The sequence below is a fragment of the Numenius arquata genome, chromosome 8, assembly GCF_964106895.1.
Source record: "Numenius arquata chromosome 8, bNumArq3.hap1.1, whole genome shotgun sequence".
Lineage (NCBI taxonomy): Eukaryota > Metazoa > Chordata > Aves > Charadriiformes > Scolopacidae > Numenius > Numenius arquata.
This window is the reverse complement of record NC_133583.1, coordinates 41,855,464-41,879,274: the sequence shown is the minus strand read 5'-3', so window position 1 is coordinate 41,879,274 and position 23,811 is coordinate 41,855,464. Positions and strand designations below refer to the sequence as shown.

The 23,811-nt window shown below is 37.2% G+C and overlaps 1 protein-coding gene across 1 annotated transcript in view; it reads right to left on the bottom strand.

Annotated features, from left to right (window-relative positions):
- The window catches only part of DPYD (dihydropyrimidine dehydrogenase), a 366,613-nt gene that overhangs the window by 189,599 nt on the left and 153,203 nt on the right, over positions 1 to 23,811 (bottom strand). Inside the window, 3 exon segments of the mRNA XM_074151782.1 lie at positions 5,358 to 5,568; positions 6,781 to 6,950; positions 10,067 to 10,174. Of these exon segments, the coding sequence (XP_074007883.1) occupies positions 5,358 to 5,568; positions 6,781 to 6,950; positions 10,067 to 10,174 (489 nt within the window).

Genomic DNA, 23,811 nt, shown 5'->3' with positions numbered 1-23,811 from the left:
CTGATTAACTGCTGACATTGCCCAGTCTAAACGCCCAGCAAATAAAGAAAGGCACGATCATGCTTCCCACAGTCTGTGCCCCACGAGCGTACTTAAAAAGTGGTTTGGCTGGATAAAACTGGGTCCAGGTATGCTGGGAGGGGCTCCTGCTGCAAGCTGGTACTGACTTTTTTTTCTGCCTGTTACCAGCAAGCAAATGTGTACGGATGCCTCTCAGGTGAAGAGCAGAATTCCTGCTCTAAGTTAACAGGGCTTTGGAAGTCATCATGAAGCCACCTTTGGATACTGGAAATTGGTAATCATTTCAGGGTGTGGAATTGCTGCACTCAAACTCATTCAGTAAACCTATTTGTGGAGAAAAATCCTATTCCAAGTGACTCAGCAGGAAAATTCCTACCTATTTCACTAGGAATTCTTTGAATCTACATAAATTTCAGGGTTTTATTACAATTTTTTTTAAAAGTCTGGTGACTAAAAGCCTATTCTGTGTGTGCAAGGCAGATGCTGCGCTACTAGGGAGACACCAGGTCACCCCCGTGGGCATTCCAGCTCGGGCATCTCACCCACCTCTCTTCCTCCCTCATAGTCTCTCATTAGATAGTCAAGGCTTCATTGCTTTGAGGCTGAAGTTACCCAGTTGTCCGAGCAGCCTGTATGAAGAAATCCAACACTCCCTGCAGGTTTGCTGCCTTCTGTACTATTTGAAGTTCTGTATTTGTACAAAGGAAATCTAAAATCTTTGTCACTTATGAGGTCAGAGCTCTGCGAGCTTTTTCCCTTTTCCCCTAGCAAATGCTTCTCAATGTATAGAAATAAATACTAAGTAGGAGTCAATTAAATAATAAAATTGCAAACTGTTTGGGCAAATTTGTCTTTGCTGTATGTTGAACTATACTGAGGGAGCAGTAAGCTTTCTAGGCTTTGCTGCTGCAGTTTCCAAGCGAGATGACAGTCGTACTAAAAGTAAAAGCAACATATCTGAATGTTCGAACTGATTCACAGAAATGTGAAATAAAAGTTTGCTCTTCAGTTCCCATGCAATAGCTAGCTACTACCAAAAATTTAATAAAACATATTTTTGCTCACAAATAGCCTGCTATTTCTTGGGGGGGGTGAAGGGGGGTTTGCAAAGGTAGTATTTGGAGTTTGCTTGGATATATTTGCATTCCCCTTTTTTGTCTCTCCAGGAAAATAAAATAGACATTATCATGCTAAGATTCAGTCTTCTGGAAAATGAGAATAATTCATCTTTATTGCTACCTACTAAACAGAGTGTTGCCAGTTCCCCATCCTGTTTTAGTCCCCTGCCCTCCACCGCATTTTGTAGTGCATTTTGAACAAATGTACTATTTTCCATGCTTTCTCCATGGTTCTCCTTCAGGAAAGTCCACGTTCTCCTCAGAAATTCAGGAAAATAAATCAGAACAAGGACATTTGTTCCAGGGAAAAATTGTGCAGTCCAAAAATAATGTTCATTTTTGCTTACCAGAATTAAATCGATTAGAAAATGGTTATTCAAATTTTAGACTTTAAAAACAACCGGACTGGTGTTAAGTAGGACGCTGAGGCTGTACACAGTGCTAGGGAGTACACAGAAATACATCTGCATATATTGAGTAGTTGCAATTTGGAATGGTGCCAGAAGATACTTCAGTAATTCACTAACACATCATAGGACTCCAAAATATTAAACCAAGCAAAAGAGCAGGAACACAAGGAGAGGTACAAAATTCTCCCACAGCTCTTTGTTTATATGGGTCAGTTATGATGGTTTGAAGGCATTCGAAAGCCATGCAATAAAAAAAGCAGCTTGTGCTTGAAAAAAAAATCTTTTTTCTCAACAAGCGGCAAAACTTTTTTCTTACTCAACCCACAGTAGCTTGATTTGAACAATTTGTTGGTTTTTTTTACTGGTTTCAGTAAAGTGGCAATGTTCTTAAAATAGTCTAGAAGGCAACTCTCTTGTTTTGTCTATTAGCAACTTCCCAAGCATAAAATGGACTTAGGAGTCCATTTTTTAAAAGTAATGATGCTTTTATACGATTTCCAATGGGAGGGCGAATACGTACTAGAACCTTTGCTTAAAAACAAAATAAGCATTTTACTTTAACAAAAAAAAAAAAAGACTAAATAACTACTGTGAGCACATGAAATCTCAGTTGCAAATTTAATACTTATCATGCAAGAATAAGAAACATCTTCTTGAGGATAACAGACTAGAAAAATCTTTCTAACCTATGAGCTACTTCTGCTCAAAACAGCAGTCACCCACCTGCTTATGCCCTGTACACTTCACTGAACTGGAGCTAAGTCTGAACTTAATCCCTCAGGTTTTCATAGCATTTTCTTTATTCTTACATCAGTAGCATCAACATTTAACAATATTATTAACAAACAGGACATTTCCTTCTAGCTTAGCCCATACCAATACTGCATTTGCAGTTCCCTGAGGTGCCTTACGAATTAGGTCAATTGATAGACCTCTTTGTATGAGCAACAATTAACACGCTTATCCAACCTGCATCTGAATTATCTACTCATAGAATAATTCAGATTAGCAGGGCCCTCTGGGGGTCACACAGTCCATCCCCTCCCAAAGTCAGATCAAGTTCAAAGTCAAATCCAGTTTCAAGTCAGATCAGTTTGCTCATGGCATTGTCCAGTTTTGAGTACCTCCAGTATTTTCTTCTCCACCTTTTGATGGAGAATACCTGAATATCTCAACCTCTTGAATACAAAAATGCACTCCCTTTTCTAAAAAAAACCACTAAGAATACAAGATGCTTTAGGTGTTTTGGATTTTGTTGTTTTTTTTTTAAATCTCTTTTTTGTTATGTATGCTGAGGCAGTCTGGAGATTTGGTTGTAATCCAGCTCAATGGTGAAAAGCAAATTTGACTTTCATTAAGACAGCTTAGTCAAAAAATAAAGATTTAAAAGCAACTGAAATGGTATGCTCAAAATAAACACTTTATTCCCTCAAGTCTTAGTTTCTTTTCACTTTCACAACATCCAAAACAAATGCCTTGCATTTTTGCTTGTAATTTGACTGCTACTCTAATAGCAGTTTCACCAAAAATGCAGTATGAAACTGAGGCGTATTGCTTACCCCCAAGGTAAATGACTCGTCTTTCATGATCAGCTCACTGCATGACTTTGTACTCCTCCCATTTTATGTTCCTCTTTAAAAATCTCAAAACAACTAATCTAGACAGTGAATGCATACTAGGAGACACAAGACTGGCACGGTATTATGGCTAAGCAACACAGTAAGCTCAACCTTTCAGCTGAAGCAGTTTTTAATGTGGGAGAAAACAGAATCACTCCTTTATCATAGGGTCTATGAATCACAACAAAACATACTGATTGCATAGGCTAATATTTGATTTACCACATAAGGTTCTAGAAAACCTTCCAAAAAAACCTAACCAGAAGGTTTTAAAAAACAACAAAACTTTCCACAATTCTCATTCGAGTCAACTCCACCAACGGAGTAACTCATGAATCTCTTAAAGATAAAAAAATACTTCTGCCTGCTTCATGGGGGTTAGACTGAGCCCCAAAACATGACCAACACAGATGCCAGACTCTTTATACAGTAATATATCTCCAAGTGGAATGGGAGACTGTTCTGTCAAAGAGACGTAGACTGCATCTCCCATGTCCTTTAGAGCACGAGGCAACTTGCAGGGCAGGAAGCAGCCCTGAGTAATTAGCACTGTACGTAGATGGGTGCTACTGCTGTCTAGAGAACAGCCTAGGCTGCATGAGCTTATCCCAAGAAATGCTCCTGGAATAAACTTCAGACATTCCTTAAGGAACCAGGTTAATCTTTCTTTCTTACTGTAGAAGAGAGTTTAGACTCTTCGCATGGCTGTATGATGGTTTAGCTATATATACAATTGGACTGGTGAACGGGAAGCACTGAATAACTCATTCAGATTACAGACAAAACCACTATCAGCTATCTTCTAAAATTCTTCAATGGGACCTATAATTTATCTTCATTAACTAATGTTTTGTCTTCCTGTGAAGTCAGCACACTTTTTGTATAATTTCACCAATAACTCTAGAAAATCTTGCTATGGGAAAACTAATTTCTTTAACTTCATTTAAAACAGCGTTATCTATAATGCATACATGGAAAATGCAGATGTGAGAAGTCATACATTTTATATGTGCCTGAGGTATGTCCACAAATGCTACTACAGTCTGCTTAGAATATTTTAGATTTACGATTTTCCTTCATTGAAAAGATTCACAAAACCACATTATGCTAAGAAATTTTGAAATTCCCTTTGCACTGGCAGAACTAGCATCCGATTACCAAATTTTCTGGTGACATGCACTCTGAGGCACTTGCCAAGTCCTCTGTCAGAGCTTTTATACCCAAAGGACCATGACAACATGTCATGGGGTAACTGGCTGGCATGACTGTGCCCTGGAGAGGTAGGCACATTGATCACTAAGGCTTTCAGAACATGCTAACCTTGGTGAGCGTCTCCAAACTTAAGATCTATTTATTTTATCAATCTGTCTTCTGCTGAGTCAGTGTTTTTTTTACTTTTGTGGCACCTTTGATGTATGTGCCTGGACTCTTTAACCTAGTGTCAGAGGAGAACAGTCTGAACTCTGCTCATTTCCCATGTTCTTAGTTGTACTTATGTTCTTCAGGTCTCTTTCTGCTACATCCAGGCAATTCTTTCAATCTCTGAAATGCCATCTGTGTGCCAATTTCTGTATCTTTACTATGGAACTATGTACTTGTTAATTTTCAAGACCAAATCTTGTAAAGTGCAACTAAATAATGAGACAAGCTGAGACAAGCACAGGTGAATTTAACAAATACTGTATATATGAGAAAAGTCACAGTTCTCTTGTGTATGCACAAGAAATGAGTGACAGCCAGAAGAGCTGAACCAGAATAAAGAATCTGTCTTAATTCTTGCTTAATTTAATAGGTAAAAAAAAGGTTTCAGACATCAGATCAGTTCAGTTTAAAGTTGTAGCATAATGCGTTTCTCTAAAGTTAATTAGTGAGACCAGAAGAAATCCCCAAGAGTATTCTTTAAGATCCCATTTGCATTGAGAGGGAAGCATGATATATACTGAGCAACTGTACCTCTGATCTGAATTTCTGCACTATACAGCGATCTACAGAAAAGTGTTTTGTTATCAGACCCTCAAGTTTTGCTCTAAGAGGTATACCTAAAGGACAAAGACATTCCTGCGAACAGGATGAGCAGTCACAAGCTTTGTAACCTCCAGAAGGCTCATTTCACAAAACTGTCAAAGGACAGGAAATAGCTGCAGCTAAAATAACAATCAGCATTTACAGAATGCATTAGTCAGGGTTACCTTTAGTGTCAGTTAAAATGGAGCCAAAGGCACTGATCACCACATCAGCTTTCAGACGGACAACCTGATCCTCATCTTCTTTCCAGTTTCCATCACTGTCTTGTTCAGTTCGAACAAACTCCATAGCAACAATTTGTCCACCTTTAAGTACAACTTTCCGAGGGGAGAGGAAAGGCAGAAATTCACACTTCTCTTCTTTTGCAAGTTCCATCTGTACAACAGAAGCAATGAAATATGTAACTTGAACATTGTTGTGTTTTTATGGAAGAAAAAAAAAAAACAACAAAATATTTTATGACTCAATATGCTATCATGCATTCTCCTGTAATAGAAGTCACCTGTGTATAGTATACAGACGGTCAACTTAATACCAACTGTCTTCCTTTTTTTCAAGACCACTGCATGAGTGGAACTTTTAGGAATTTACCCAGGCTGCTAACAGAGATTCTGGTTCAGAGTGACAGCTGATTCTTGATTAGTAAGAATCTGAATAGCGCATGAGTCAGTCTGTGCAATGGCTTCAGTAATCTGATGATGTCTAGAATTCTTAAAATGAAGTGCAGCAGAAATAGAAGTAAATTATGCATGAAGAGACCCTATATTACTTTTTTTGCACTTCCATTCCCCTTCTATAAGATGTCTAAGATGCCCACATTCTTGAAACAGATGATTAAACTACCATAAATCTCATGACAACGATGCATTAGATGTCCTGATATCCTCAAGTATGCAAAAGGGTAAAGTATGTACCAAATAAATGATAGTGGAAAAAGACCACCAAAATAAGAAAATCTAACCTGAAAAAAACCCTCCTGTAGTACAGATATATTGAGAATGCAGAGTTAGTTTTGAAACGTGCAGATGTCCTGATAAAAGCCAAAGTGCAAAGCCAAACTAGAAACCAAATTGAAGACTGAAATCTGTGCCGAATGACACTGCTCTATCGCCATTGGCAATGATTCAAAAGCAAAATCACTGTAAGTAATTTTCTTACAAGATTTTGTAGGCTCCCAAGGCAACATCAGGATCACTGATATTCATTTGACAGCAACCAGAAAGTATCATTCTAGGATCTAACCATGACCTGAAGAGTCACCTACAATACTGAAATGGCTGTTTGATCTCTGGGGTGCTTCCAAGACTAAAAATGTTATTGTATTTTCTAATTTACAAGAAATTCTACCCACTGTATGCAATTGCATCTCTCTGACTTTACAGGAAACAGGTACAACAGAAGAAAATTATTTATACAGAGACTACATAAAACGAGACTCAGATCTTTAATAAACATTTATACATTTTAAGAGCATTTTTATAACCAAAACCTTTAGAAGATGTCTTTTAAGTACATATAGCACACTTTGAAGCCCTGTAGAAGTAACAACCAGTACTCCTTCTCATAAATGCTGTTATTCAATTTTACCTCCTCTGGGACAGCCCTGATATTAGTGAATCCCTTCCTGAAGACCACAAACACGCGACGAGCTCCACAGCGTAAAGCAGATGTTGCACAGTCAAAAGCAGTGTCTCCTGCCCCAAGTACAATTACAGTTCCATGTATTGATGGCAACGGAGAGTGACAGGCACACATCCCTGAAAGATGAAAGGAAAACACCATTTTCAAGTAGAGAAACCATTTCTGCATGACAGCTCAAAAGGTACTTGTACCCAAAGCAGTGTAAAATTGCATCTTACAGTTTCCAAGCATGGAGTGTCACTATCAAATTATTCCGCTTCACAGAAAGACAGTTTTATTCCCATTTTTAAGATATGCTCATATACATAATTTCATAGTCAGTACTCTAAGCAGCTGCACCTTTCTATCTGGAAAGAATTCAAATGACAATACGTTTGTAGGATTGTGGGTCCTGTCAGGCAGAAATTAGCAGTGTGAGATCTTTTTATTCAAAAAGTAAGTTTCTCTCTTATCAGATTCATTATCCTCCCAGTTAAAAAAAAAACAACACCACCTTTTAACAGATTATAAAGAATAATACTTGGTATTTTTCAAAAGGCAACCAGTTGTTGACAGCTTGGTGTAATAGTTTCTCAAAGTTAGTCCCCTCAGTCAGTTTTCTACAAGGCACTGACACTGTTCTGGCTATGACGTTCTCAGAGGCTATCCTCTATGGCAGATGAACACCAGGCAGAAAGAATATTATGATTTCAGTGATTCCTAGATCTTTCACTGGTAGAAAACATTGAATCTACAGTGGCTTTCTACAAACAATTTTCAAAAAGTTACTCAGAGAGAATGACATTATGCGTTCATTATCTACAGCTTGTACTCGATGATTAGATTAAGAAATTAGATTTAAAAATACCTAAGTAAAACTGAACTGTGTGTGTTCCTTGTAGGAGACTACACTTTATCATGAGTTTAAATACAACTAGCTGTTATTAGGCAAATTATTGCAACTTGAAAAATAATGCCATAAACAATATAAAGCTATATTCTCAATGAGCCTGTGATAATTTCAGTCAGGAGGTGCTAAGCCGGTCATTTAATCATTGCACTGTAACTCAAGTATCCTACTGTATTAGCAGCAGATTTTCACATGCAATTGTAAAGAAACACAAGTAACATCCAGCGAAACAATGCTTTTAATTTAGACATATAAACAGAGTGAGAAATAACATACTAATACATATTCTCTCTCCATTTGTAAAATACTTAATGCATGGCAAATGCTACCATTTCCCCCCGCCCCATGTAGATGGCATTGCATTTACTATTTACTTAATAGGCTTCTTATTCTAAAATTCTCTCAAAACTTTTCTCATTTATTTTTAATGAACTTAATCCATCACAAAAATTGTACATTGAGCAGTGAAAAAAGCACACGTGCAGCAGGGGAAAGGCAGCTCAGAGTGTCATTACAGCACTAGTCTACAACAGATCAGCCACAGCAGCCCACTTCGCTCTTGGTAACAAGGTAAATTCACGTCTACATATTTGCAAAGGGAACAATCCCCTTTTGGAGGAAAGTACGTTAACAAGTGGTATTCAGAACTTAATAAGCAGGCAGAATATATATTTTACTGTCAATAAGTCTATTATGTCTATTATTTAGAGACCTGTCACAGTAAAAAAGAAGATAGAGCAGGATAGAGGATGTGTATATTTTATTTTAAAATTCCATGCTTTACAGAGCAAGAGGTGGCTACAGCTACAGACAGACAGTAGGAAAATTAAGTAAAAGAGACCATGCTAATTAACAGACAACAGCAAAGAGCTATTTATTACTCAGTCAGAAAAGGTTAGTTCTTCAAAGTTCACTCTTTTTTTCATTGCGGACTTTAATATAAAAAAATACCATTACATATCCTGGCAAATCAAGAGTTCTACTTTGCAACATTTTAAAAGTTGCAGATCACAGTATATAGGTACTCACGCAGGTAGGCAACTTACCGTACACGAGTGCTATGTGTCCATACAGAATTCTATGAAGTGTTTTTTAGTCAAATTATTACAAGAGGGGATTGTTTTGCAGGATTTATTTTTCCTTTGTTAATCTACAAATGTTTTGCAGTGCAGATTCTCAATCTGTTTAATTTTTAAACATCTCTTTCTTCAAAAAACCCAACCCCACTCTTTTCTCCCAAACCATTTGAGCTCACTTTGAGCTTAAGAAAACAAACAGAAATAAGCATTTGATCAAAACAGCAGAGAGATGGGACAGATGGATGCAGAACTTCCCCTCCTAAATATTTCGCATAAAATGGGCTAATAAACTTTACTTTTATATGCAGAATAATTTGCCACAGAAGATATATTCTTTAACATATTGTTTCTGGAAAGCCTACTAAATAAGCAGGCATTCCTATATGATGCTAAAAGAAGTTTCTGAATGCTCAGGAGAAAATCAGTTTGTAGACAAAGTATTTATGTTGTTAAATATGTGGTTCATATGTACAAGATCACATACTGCACTAAGCGTATGCCCAGAAAACTGTACATGGAACTTCTTCTTTATCAATACATTGGGGAACCTAAACCATGAGGGAACGTGGCATAGAAATCACGAACCCCAATTCATACAACCATCTGGGGCTTATGACTTCACATTCAGGGCCCCTAAAAGCAGCTATGCTCCTTGGGGAGCAAAGGCACCCATCTCTGTACGCAAAACAAAGATGTAAAAGCATAAAACAAGACTGCGTTCGGTGCCTATGAACTGAGTGTTGTCTTATTAACTCCTGGCATACCACTATTGACCTGAGTCTTAGACTGTAAGTTCTTTGGGTAAGGAACTAGGGGTCCCTTAAATGTGTCTATAAAACATGCAGCACATGACTTGGGATCAAGTAAAATAATTTATCAACAATATACAAAGCAGCTGCTTATATAGGTCAGCACCACCTTTAATATCAGATTTTTTCAAGACCATCTTATATATGCTATATAAACATAATTTATACAAATTAGAAGCTTATGACATCTTTTAAATATAATTCAAAATAACAAATATAACTTACTAGTGGTAATGATTTGCCATGTGCTTAGATTTTTACATAAGACTATTTGCTTTACAGTCTCTAGGACTGACTTTCTTGATCACACTCCTGAAGTTGCAACCCACCAAGAGAAAACCTTGCCCCAGACCTATTCACTGGGAGGTGCTTCGTAATTGGATATGCTACTGTGTAACCACTCTGATATATCAATAACTGCTAATGACTCACTGAACATGACTACAAGAACACACCTGGTTTACTTGCCATCGCTACCAAAGGTAGGAAGTCTTTAGATGTGTAGAATCCTTGATCCATTCTCAGTCCTTGGAATATACTGTCTCTGTTTGGTTCTGGCAAACCTGAAATGGATATTTTAAGGCATATCAGAATTACAAGTGAAATTTCAATGACCAATCTATATTTCACATTACATACACGTTCTCAAAAACATCCTCAATACAAGCACTTCTACAAACCCTCAGATTTTTCTAAAAGAACATCACAAATGACTGTAGCTTCATGTTTGTAGTCTGTAGCTTACATAACTGTTGATCTTTTAATAGTACTGGCACTTGAAAAGAAGGCTGTTGGATAACCTGTGTACTCATATAATTCGTACCAAAAAAAATGCAGAGGAAAGGGTTAGAGAGAACAGGATATACATGGTGCAAAAGCAGGGAAGCTGCTGGGGAAGAGCAGACTCTTGCAAGCTTTTCTTGGATTGCTTTGCCTGCACGCGCAGGTAACTCTTACTGCTGTGAAATGGTTTTGTTCCCTTTGTTTTGAGGCATTTTTCAACACAGCCAGCCTGCAGATTATACAAATGAGGCAATAATAAACAGCTTAACCAATGAGGAGAGGAGGACAAACGGCAATGCTGGAGATTCGTCTTACCTACGAGTATTTGTATGCCATCATTTTTTGCCATTCTTGATTGCTTTCTTAAAGCCCTGAAGTCCTTATTGACTGACATTTATAGTTATTAATAGTACATATTTATACAGAAGCCATAAGATACAGACATGGATACAGTTCAAAACCAATAATAGCAACAAATACCTTCCGATTAAAAGACAGCAGCAAAAAGCATCTTCCAATTATCTAAGAATCTCTTCTTGTTGCTGTGTGAACATTTGGACAGGACATAGAAGTTAAAAAATTTTTTTCATGCAAATGCAATGATCTATCAGGGTATTTTCAACAGGGCCCAGACTTTCATATTTACATCTAGAAAACCATAATATTATCAAAGTATGCTAATTAATAATTACATACTGAAATGGAGTAAATGTCACCAATTTTTCTCAGAAAACACACTAGAACCGAGGAGTCCTCAGAGCAGGGAGGCAGAATTGGAGCATACAAAGCAATCTGTTTTCAGGCACGGATGGCAGCAGAATAATCTTTCTCCTCTGAGACATACCGGTCTGGAAAAACCCAATGACACCATACTAGTGTCAACAATAAAATAGGACTGCACTTTGAGGAGTGCTGTTTCAAGGAGGGAAGGTTTAAGGCCTTTTTATATTACTGAAGCAGCAAAAATCTGTCTCATTACAGCATAAGATCAGGACTCAGTCGTAAGAAAGCTTAGGATGTTTTCATGAGTCATCTGATATAAGGGAAGTTTCTTGAGCTTCTAGATCCCTGAATGAAGTTACTATAATATAAGAAGAAAAAAAAATATTATATTTTTAAACAGTTTCCGTGAAGAAAATGAAAGCATGCTCTCAGTAAATTCAAAAGGCTTACAAGCCAAAAAGCAAATAAAAAAATCCTGAAATTTTTGCATTTCAAAAATCTCATGTTATTGAGCACTTTCTTGATCTCTATTTATAAAAAAAAAATCATGACTCAATTGCTGAACACCTGACTGTTAAAACACTGCTGATCTATAGCTGGATATTGAGAAAAATAAGGTTAGAAAATACTAGCACGTACTGAACTTCAAGATCTTTGAACGCTGTACTTCCTGGGTAGACTGGAATATCAGTTAATGAAGAATGAATAATGGATATCTTAAGAGGCTGCCAGAAATAGTGCCAGTGAAAGTACAATATGTAAAATGCATTAAAGAAATTATTTTTAAAACTGCATAGGTATTCCTCTACGTATATATCGCAATATCATCTCTGGCAAGAACAGCACCTCGGAAAAAACTCTCAGTGACTGCCTATGGGCAGAGGACAGAGTAATGCAACTATTTCTGTTGAGGTATCCATAAACCAGCTCAGAGGCCTCAGTTTACTCTCGGGAGAAACACTCTTATTAGTGGAACGTGTAGCCTGCATTAAAGATTATTTCCTTTCTACCTAACATCTAGCCTGGTTCAAAAACAAGGAGAAACCCTCACAATTTTTATTTCCCTCTGATTTTTGCCACTTTTATCATCCACTAATGAAAATTATTTTGTCTGTAACACCATCAGACATTTAGCTCCCATAGGCTGAAGAAAGAGTAGAATTAAGGGTGTGTTACAATGTTCATAGTTCAGGTTCATCACTAGTTCAGTGTCACTGAAATGAGTCAGATTAAGAATACATTGGATTCTGGCTGAGGTGACAAAAAAAAAAGCCTAAGAGGTAGTCAGTACACATGGCATTTTCTGCTATTTATTTTACTATTTTTGTTTTGCTGAAAACTCCATGAAAACCAATTTTTCAATATTTACATTTGAAGGAAATGCAGGGGATTTTTCTCTTATACCTATAAACACCTGGCACCGTTTCAAGCTCTTTGCTAAGCATCTGCTGGAAGTTGTACTGGATTCTGATGTATCTCCTTTTGCTGTTTAGTATTTGCCATTATAATGACTGAGTTTAGTTTTGTTAAAATAGAGAGATTGAGTACTTCTTAAAAGCACTAGGCTAGCTAAGAAAGAGGCAGACAAACAGAGAAAGAGATCAAGAACAGATAAGATCCACTTTAGAGAGACACCATTTCATAAAAAACGGCCACCCCACAAAAGTACGCTTTACAGACAGATCAAATATTGATAAATAGCCAGCAGCCTCTCAGGAGAGAGAACATTTGACAAAAAAAAAAAAACCAACAGCTGCAGAGGAAAAATGTAGTTTTGAGTAAACGGTTTTAGAGAAGAAATAAAATTAAAAAAAACCCCAGTCATCTATGAAAGACACAATTTAGGTCAAAATAATGAACCAAGAGAAATACCCTTTGAAGATAAATCAGAGAGATCCTTTAGCAAAAGAGAATTCACACACTAGTACAAAATAGCCAGGAGCCACCCAAGAAAAAATGCTCAGAAAAACATGAGATCTTTCCCCTAGGTTTTAGGCTAAAGCCAATGGTAGTCAGTTGTCCGCTCTCCAAATCCACCTGCAAGCCATCTAAAAGTCTCTTTTATTTATTACTTGGTATTTCTTATCCTGAAACAATCTTTCACTATTCTAGGTCTCCTGTCTTCAAATAAGCTATACCGAAATCTAGTGATAGCAATTATTTCCTTCACCTGCACTGAAGAACAACTCTTCTGAAGGGCAACCAAGAGGAGGCAGCCTAGAAAGACAATTTCACTGGCGTTGTTTAGATGGACCCTGCACACCCGTACACAAGCAGAAGGCCATGGCTGCCCCCACCCCCACTGCTTTCTGCAGCCAAAGCCCTTGACTCCCTGGAGCCTCAGTCTCTTTACCTGCTGATGCCAGGGAACAAGCTTCTAAAGCAACTGATATCCAAACCACAACAGTGAAGCTTCATATGCTGTAGAAAACAGCACTTAGTAAGAATAGAGAAAGTAGAAATATCATGAAAATAACAGCTTGTATGCCAGATCCAGTTCAGCTTTGCAAAAGCTAATCTAGACAATCCCAATCTGGGTCAGGTACAGCACATCTCCAGATCTTTCATCTCCAGATGCTCCAGCTACCCTCAGTAGGCACCACCCTCTTACTACGAAGCCTTCTTTCCTTCATTTGATCCCCACAACCTCTTCTCCCGTGGGCTCTACCTCAGCATCAGTGTTTCTCCCATGTCTGACATACCATACACTTTCCACAGTCATTAGCCACTATTAACAGTGGCTTTGGAAAACACAGACTTTATCCTCCTGTTTTTATAACCTTTATATATACATACCTATAAATATATACATGCATATATATATTTGAAAAAAAACCTTCTACTTTCTATCAAGACTTTGCACTCTTTGTTCTCACAATACTGCTGCATGCTAATTTTCTTAACTGGCAGTGTCAAGTCCATCGTCTCCATTTAAAGAGACAGAATTTAGATCCTCTCACAATCCCGCAGTCCAGATGAAATATGAATCACTAAACGATTAGAGTCAATTTGTCAGATACACAAGGCAATATAGAAGACTGATGCATACAGAATGTAGGGGATTGGAATGCAGAGCAATACACCTAGTCCACTTGGTTGCTGCACCAAATAAATCAAGGCACGTCAACACATCAATCAGCTAAGTCTGAAAAGGAAATAAATACTGCTGCTATTACTGTAACTATTAGCCTGGTCTGGAAAGGAAAACTAAAGTGGGAGTAGAGGCACAGCATGTCTCTCTTTCCTATTTTGATCAAATCCCGTCTCCCCAGAAACAAGAATGCCTTCTGAACCTGAACTCATTGTTTGTATTACTTAAATCTGACACGTTTGGGCAGATTTGCAGTTTCAAATGAACTTCTCAGCCAGTCTTAATAACTGACATACAAAATAAGCCCTCTGCCTTGGTAAGGGTCAAATGTAGTTTTCACTGGCAGCTCACTGAAAACAAATCTCTAGACAAAAAAAAAAATGGAGCTGAAGTTGAAGTACAAATATACAGTAGCCTACAGGGACAAAACTTACTAGAGCACTGTGAGGTTTTCTGTTTTTCCTCACATCAAACACTGAAAAGTTTGGTTTGCATCATTTTTAATTGAGGTAACAACACATTTTGGAAGAACTTCAGCTGGACCAGGTAAACAAATTAAGAGCTACGATCTTTCAAGCAAATTCCCTCTCTTCGGACTTTTAGCTGTTGCTATCCTGACAGCAGCAAGTTTTCAAGATGAGAACTGGCTGAATTGTTTTTCCCAACCCCATACTTACAGGTAAAAATGTAAATTCAGGCCGGTGATTGCAATCTGTGTTTGAATATACTGACTTTTTTTAAAAGCCAAGACACTCTATTTTGACATTTTTTATAATGAATCTTTCAACTTTGTTTCAAAATGACATTACATTTATAAATTTATCAAAATCTAATTCAAAAGAAAACAAAGACAATTGGATTCACTGGCTATGCACATCCCTTTTCCTACCTTTTAAAACTAGCAAACTGAAACCTATATCAAACACCATTCATCAATTTATGGAACACTTATTTTTTTTAAATGTTCTCATGTCATACAAATATGGAGCATTAGGTAGGAATTTAGAGGGTAGGGAGGTCTTTCCACTGTTTGTCATATCTATGAAAACCAGCTCATGTTTCAGAGCTAAACAAGATTTTGAAAAATCACACTTATAGCGAAAACTCTGCTAGACATAAAAATAAATCAAATATTCCTCTTTACTACACGTTCTGCCCTTCCCAACCCCCACAACAGTGATCTGCTGAGGAAGGGGGGCCCAGGAGATCCTTGGACCAGGTGGAAAGCCTTGAACTGTCAGAGTCTACTAGGAATGAGGAAAAAAAAAATGTGTGATTCTCGTGAGAAACTGGATGTGAGCAGAAGAAACATACGATTAGCTGTGTATCTGCTCTGGTGGCAACGGAAGTCTCCCGAAATAATACCTGAGAGGCTAAGCCTAGACAAGCTGAGATGCAGCCTGCTAATCAGCATAAGAAACTTGAACACAGCCCAGTAATGAGGTAGCACACTTTCTGCACCACCAAGACCTCACCTTTGGCCAGCTTGAGGAATAGGAATAACAAGTTGTGCCCACTCATGTGCCCTGGGCAAAGGAGCCACGGAAGAAAGATGGAGAGAGACTGATACAAATTTCAGAGAGGAACTGACATGGTCTGATAAGTTATTTTCCTTAATAACATTTGTTTATATGGGATTTACTATTTTCTTAAAAAGTTGTGCTAAAGTAGATACAGAGCTAAGCTAATGGCCCTCTAAAGGTAAATTTCTAAATCCACCATTTCCCTTCTGAAAGGGTCCTTTTGAATTAACAGGAAAGTACCCATTTTTTCCCATCTCCCTGTCCTTTTACACACTGAGTATTCCAACTTGCTCCTTGTGTTACCATATAAAAATATTTCAGATATAACACTTCTGATAACATTCCACACTTGCCCAGAGACTTGCAGCTACAGGTACCATATGGTCAGAGTGTGACTACAAAGGTTCATGGCAGAGAAGAAAGAACATATTGTAAATTCCAAGTGCATAAGCATCCTTTAATATTTCTGAATGCTTTGTTCTTCTTTAAAAAGTCTAGTTTGTGGTCCGGGAAAGTGTAGATTAAAATCTATGTATTTAAAGCAGTTTTATTTTATGTCACGCAATTCATGAATTGTATAAATTGAACCATGAGTATTAAGTGCATTATTTTCTTGAAAGATAACATTGAAACAGTAGATTCTCATAACTGTCAAATTTACAGTTTTTCCTAGACATGATAGAACTTATTTGTATGCAGTGGGATATGATCTACCTATTTATTTATAGAAGTCACATTCATTCATAGCAATATTGATAACATTGCTGTCCATAGATCAATATTACACAATTTAGATGTGAACTATACCGAAACACATTACCCAAATACGGTACGTATGCTGTGCCACGTGGCTGATTATATTAAACACACTGTTACAATTCGTGCTATGACATTCATCAGAAATAGATCAGAAAGCCATTGGTATCTAAAGAGTTACACTCTCTACATTTTCAGCGGTTTGATTTTGAAAGACTAAACACCCAGTAAAGTTGCAAATGCTCTGCAGGTGCTCAGCTTCTCTCAAGGTCAGTCCATTAGTGATTAACACATTAGTAAATACTTTTGAGGCTTGTATTTTTAAAGGATCTCTCTTGTTTTGCTGGAGATTTTTTTTATGGTGACAGCTTTGTTACTTCCTGTTGTGAGGTTCAATAGAGTATGTTTTCTAGGTGGTTGCTTTTTTTTTTTGTTTGCTATGTATGTCGATGGAGATAAGTGTTTTAATTACTTTTTTAATGTCTATGCTTTTGTATTTTCTTCCTCTCTCCGTTTATTTCCTGCTGTTGAGATTACTGCCTCATCTCCACAGCAGGTGGCTCTTTCAAATTTGTTTTCTTTGTAAGCCTGGCAGATTTATTTTGTAATACAACTGCTCCTTTTTACTGTTTCTTATTAATGATTTCTTTACTTTGGAATAGGTACACTTGCAAGGTTTGTTCATAGAAAAAGAAAAGCAGAGGGAGAAAAGTAAAAGAACTACAAGACACTTGGGTTAGCCTTTTCTTACCCTCAAGTTAGAATGAGCATTGTACAGTATTTGTGAAAGAACATCCCTCACATCTATCAACAAGAGCCATACACAATTGCTGCAGTGCATTCTAAGTTTAACAGCTATGTCCATACCATAATGTCTTTTAAAAACGCCTGCATAAGTAGCTGAACCTGTAAGTAATGCAGCCTATAGGGCTCACACATTACTTTGTTGCTAAATTAGACACAGAGACAAGGATCTGAGCTCTTGCCAATGGTATAGACACAACAGGAATGAAGTAGTCAGATCAGCCAGAACTAAATTTGTTCTTATAATCTAATTTCTCTTTGAAGCCAGTTGTCCAATCTCAATTTAGATGTAGCCAAAATTTCACAAGAGTTAGGCAGAAACTGCAGATGGGAATCACAGACAGATCTTAGAATCAATCCACCTGAATGATGGAAATTAGGATTATGACCACACAATCAGTGTTCTACATCTGAGCTTGGATTACAAAACACTTGAGCCTTACGGTCTGTCCTCACAACAGTGAGTGATCCCATGATCAGATTAGATTGACACCTAATGTCAGCCAAAATGTCCAAAGGTGAACCAAAACTCATTAGTCCGATCAAATACAGAGTCCACCCCTAATTTGGTTTTACCATAATCAGTCCAGTTTTTCTCAAGGCTTTAGCCTACCCTCTACATCCTACCTCTAGTCTTAATTGCTCTTCTTAATTTCATTACAGTCAATGTATGGAACCTACACTTCAAATATTATTGGAGTATCACTCAAGTATGACTAAGCTAAAGTATTTTAGTGAAAATCATCGGTGTTTCAAGGTGATTAAACAAAGATGTGAAGAAATGATGTGGTGATTTTGTAATTCTCAATATTGGGGTATTCATCTAAACACCATAAAGACTTTCAACTCCTAGTTTGACTTGAACCCTTATCCTCTAAAAGCACTGTTTTAAAATGCATACCTCAGAACTGAAGCATACAGTATCACTAAGCATTTTTAAAACATAACTCTTTAAAGGACACACTAGAAGAACGTGATACTAGGTTGGACAAAGATACAGCTTCATAAATTAAGGAACACATGGTAATTCTAGCCTTTCTTCTCAGGTTGGAAACTGATATGTAAAGTTGCCCATATTTGAAGTAATAGTCAAATTGAGCTAGCAATTTAGATGGTAGTCACATTGCTGAATGTGAAGATTACTATGAAGTAAACATCATCATAGAGAAGGATGAATGCAGAAGTCTGCTTACCTACCTTCCCTCTGGTTCTGTTCTGCCTGGTATTGTTTACTGCAGGACTTAAAGCACTGAAACAGTTTGCTATGAATCTTGATTTGTAGAACATAAGAGTTCTGTAAATTGTAATACAGAGCAACTGAAGAAACATCTGCTGTAAAAAATAAAGTGGAATATTGCTGCAAACCTTTCTTATGTCATCTTGGTAACATTTATTATACTGGCGACAAATCTGAAAAGGTCACTAGCAAAAATGCACTTAGTAGTCTCAGTCAAATCCATCTCTAACATAAGAATGTACCATTCAACCCAGGAAAAGAGCTTACTCTACTCTGCTTACAATAGAGCTGAACTGGATTTTTAGTCCTGACTGGAATTTGATCACTTCTCACCACTGGCATAAGCTGTCATTATTCAGGAGCATCCTTGAACTGGCAGAGCAGGGACGCTGAATTTGAAGATCTGACATGTTGATGTTGTGAGTTCCTTTCCCTCTTCCTTCTACCAAGATGTTCCTAGCTCTAACATGCCAAAGGAGAGACAGCGGGGGGCTGTGTTTCCTTCAGACACCAGCCAGACACACTTTGTCACTGTGACACGCAGCACCACGCTAGAAGAGTAGAACCTGGCCCCAGTGCTTACTCTTGTTCAGTAAATGGTGCTGAAGGGAAATGGCCACAAAAGCAAGATCACCTCCTTGGGAACTGTCTATCAGTAACTTGAAGGACACCAAAAATCTATCATCTCAGAAACCGTATGTCACAGAAAACGGATTTTGATACAGTACGGAAAATCCAAATATTTAGAAGTGAAAGCAAAATAAACCGGATGGAGAAATTAGGAGCAACAGACTCCTGAAAAGAAAGATATTACACTAGCTGTTTGCAACAGAAGCAATATCCTTCCCCAAGCAGATTCCTTATAACATACCCATCCAATATGTCCAGTTTATAGGCAGTCATGCTGGCATACTGGATTAATCAAAGCCAGTGGAAATTTACAAAGGGAAAAATCAAATGTTAGCATGGAAAAAATCTCTTCATATTGACTTTTTATTTAAAAAAAACTGGAAAAACATCTTGAAAACCTGTATCAGTAGAAGCTACATATGGTAAATATGCAAGGAATGGATAAAACGAGAACAAATCTGATGGAAAACACTCACAAAGAAAAAGCCACAAATGCTTAGTCGGCACCACAAAGAAAAAGAAATACTAGGTCTCTACACTGTTGCAAAGCAACAGTTGAAAAAATTCTATGAAGGGCAGCAAATTAATCCTGTGGAAATATATGAGGAATATATAAGTCACTATTATTCTGGAATAATACCTTTGGTCAGATATCAGGCCCTGTACAGCAAGGAAGTTGCAACAAGGTGTACTGAGACAATACCAACACGTACTAGCTAAAATTGTACTGTACTTTTTAAGTAATAGTAATATACCACCTGATAGGTGGTATCAAAGTGTTAAAAATATAAACACTGATTTTTATAATATTGTTTCCTATATTTGATGAAAGAGATCAGCTAAGAAGCACAGAAATATCTAACCATAGCCATTTCTCTTACACCCGCTACAATTAACTCTGTTGCATGCTACTTCCATAGCTTCCATTCTATTTGAATATGGTGACTACCATATTCAAACAATTGGCTGGCTCAATTACAGCTCTGCACCCTAAATAACTTATCTATATTAAATATTTGTAAAACCTTACTTATCCAGGAATCCTGCAACAAAATCCCACATGCTTATAGCTTGCAAAATATACGATGTTCTGGTTATTCCTATTTTTAAAACATAAACACGGATTCACCCAAAGCCTTTTTTTTTTTCAAATGTGAAAGTCTTCAGTGTAAATCAGCAATGTCTTGCAAATGTTACTGAATAATTACCATTCTACCTGAAATTTCAAAATAGGAAAAAAATATTGTTTCCCAGTTCTTTGTTAACATATTATATTGTCTTATCTTAAATCTTAGATATTAATACACTGGTTTTGTCCATATGGAAGAACAAAAACATGGTATAAAGCTTATTCAGTAGTTACTCCCATATCATTCCGCCTACACTGCATTTTTGAATCACTTCAGGTAAACCATCTCTACGTATATTTTAAAATGATGCCTCAAAGAAAAGCCTTCTAAACATTATTCATTTTTCTGCAGCACAGATCTACTACTGAAAACCTATCATCAGTGCATTCTGATGAAAAGGTAATAATTAAATCTTTTTTCCCCCCTTCTTCTACAGCACATTATTTGACCTATGATAAAGCAACCTATCAAATTTCCATTTATTATTTCTACCTGAAGGGCTTTGCCAGCTCACACAAACATAAATCTCCATTTGTCAGATTTAAACTGTACCTGTCCCAGCTGCTATAAGGGTTCATAGCTCTTGTCCCTTAAAAATTACCGAATAGCATCAAGCGACATAACCTCCCTCCAGCCTTCACTGACCCTTGCAATCAATAATATTTGTAACCTGTATGTGCACAGTTAAGTAGAACAGAAGCCGTGCACTATCCCAGTTAACCACATTGAGCTGTGTTACTACAATCTGCTCCCTTGTGCCTCCCGTGATCAATTTTAATCTCTGGACCAAGAAGAAAAGAATGCAGCCCCTTGTTTCCGAATTCATCTGAAACGGATGTTATAGATTTGTAGGTCTACACAGAAGCTGTGGATTTAATACAACCAGCAGTTCAAGGAAAGAACACATCTAAGCTATCATTCGTTCTCATTATCCTCAGTGTATTTTGGATCTTCAGAAGACAATACAAAACACGGGAAAATGCACATGTACTGACTTAGAGCAACCTTGCTTTGTTAAAATACCATCAGGTAACAGTTATTTGTTAGAGCTGTATCCATTACTGCCACTGCAGGTAAGGTGTAGGTCAGTCATTCCATTATGATTACTTTGTTTAAAGGTTTATAAATAGACTGCCAATATTAATTTCTTCTGGAAATGTGTCATATATAGTAAATTAAACAGAAATTCCCTAGAAATAATAAAGACTAGTTCCGCTCTGTTAAAGAGAAACAATTATTATGGGAAGAAAGAGTAATTCAGGTTTCTGATGGTATTTGTTCTCTCACTTCCAAACTAATTTTATTTAAAAGATAGCAAATTTGCCAGCCAATTAGTCTAATTAGACAATGGTATCTGAATGTAGAACAGGAAGAAAGCAACTGTAGAAACCTACTCCAGCAGAAAAAGTGCTTTTTGAATCTGTCACACTACCAGAATGCATGTTTCCAGAGTTCTCGTAACTGCATATTTATAGGCTCGGCTATATTGGCTCCTCGACAGCAGCTCCAGTGCCATGAATCATCTACCAAAGCATTTGAGAAGACTTTCTTACTCATTTCTTTAAGGCAACATTCTGAAGAGACACTTTCAACACGATGATGTTCCAGTGTTCACTATCAATTAAGAAAAATAGCAGACAGAGTTTTATAATTGCAGGTGAATAATAAGTATGCATCGTCAGAGGCTTTGTCTTCTCAGATTGTGACACGCTGTGTGTCAGTATGGAGTGCACTGCAACAAATATGACATTCTTGTAACATGCTGGAGGGTCAATGAGCTTTCTCACTCAGGTCATTTACCCACTTCACATCGATCTCCTTATCATTAAGCACATATTTATCTGCCTTTCCTTTTAAAAGTAGTTGTAGGTAAACATCCAGTTACAGTGATAGTCTCCTACACAAGTAGATTGGCTGAGAAACATCACCAGCCACACAGCTATGCCTGTATATTTTCACATACTGGAAATAACTTAGCAAGGTCATACTTTGACCAGACCCTATTCCAAGTAAGGGTCAGCAAAAGAAAGAAGTCATAAATTGCCTAAGGGTTTTTTTTGTTTTTGTTTTTTTTTTTTAAATCCATCAATTAAATCTTAATTCCTTTCCCAACATCAGCATATGTTGTATTTCATATGAAATTTTCTTCAAAGACAGAGTGTCTTTATTAACTAATTATACCATTTTCACCAAGTGCCTTAGTTTTCCTTGGATGTTTCACGTACTGCTGACAGAGCACTAAATCTGGTGCTGTGGGCCAGAAATATAATGCAGTTGAACTCCAGATGCTGTAAGGCTACTATCTAGAGAACAGGCAGAGAAATGACGGTGAAGATCTCCAAATACCTCTCAATGCCCTACAGTCAAGAAAATGAAGTGAAATATCATCACCAAAGATCATGGACCAGGTACTTGGCTTGTGGGTGCAGAAATCTGCACAAGCATGCACAGCTCCTCCTCTTGAGCTCATTCTGTTGCTGGCTAAGTAAAAAATTCAAAATGGGAAATTTATACTTATGTTAAGCAACTAATTTCTGTGATACTTCAAGTGTCAAAGAGGTAGGAACCTATGTCCCTTCTCAGTCCATGAAGAGATGGCCAAGATACAGAGAGATGAATATGCTTCAGAAAGTTGAAATTAGATGCCTAAAATTGCCTGCAGCCAAATGGTGCAAATACTCCCAAGAGAGCTCATGCTTCCCCTGACACGGGCATCCGACCCAAACTAATATTAGTCCAGCCACATAAACATACCAAGGACTCAGCATAAGTCCTTCATGTCTTCTTGGTGCATATTTTTGCATTTGCACTGCTACAGCATAAAGATCCCAGTGGAGCTTCAAATGGTAACAAAACCAAGAAGCATCTGATCAATAAATAGAAAATCAAGTTACACAGTCCCAATAGGTCTTTCTAACAAGGATTTCTCTCTGAAATGCTCATGCTTGTCTAATGCTGCTACTTTTAATCCTTTCACACCAGTGGGTCCTACATGCTTGCATTAGTGCTAATGTAAAACAAATGAACATTTTATACAAGGATATCCACTCTCCCCAAGTAAAGGGGTTAATACCAAAGTAAGCTTTAGGAATGTAAATTATTTTCCCCGTGTGGCTTAAAAACTACATGAGTTATTCATTTAAAAATTATTAGCATATAAAATCATTATTATCTCTGCAGTTAATGTACAGTTCACTGACAACCTTTTGGACCATTACAATTAAGAAAGGCAGCATCTTTAATGAAGTTACAAAACACATTCTTTATTAAATAGCAAATTGTATCTTTAATTACTTTAAATATTATAATCCGATGAAAAATTATTTCATAAACCTCAAGACAAATTATGTCAGAGATGGAGTATGCATTTTGTTCCTCTATGAATCCTAAACAGCACTTTCAATTTGCTTACAGGTTTCTGTTGTATGCAAATCTGCTCTTGAAATTGCTTTCAAGTGCCTAAATCCAATGCCACTAGCATAAATTTAAGATGCAGTTTGTGCTATTCTTTCTTTTTAAAACA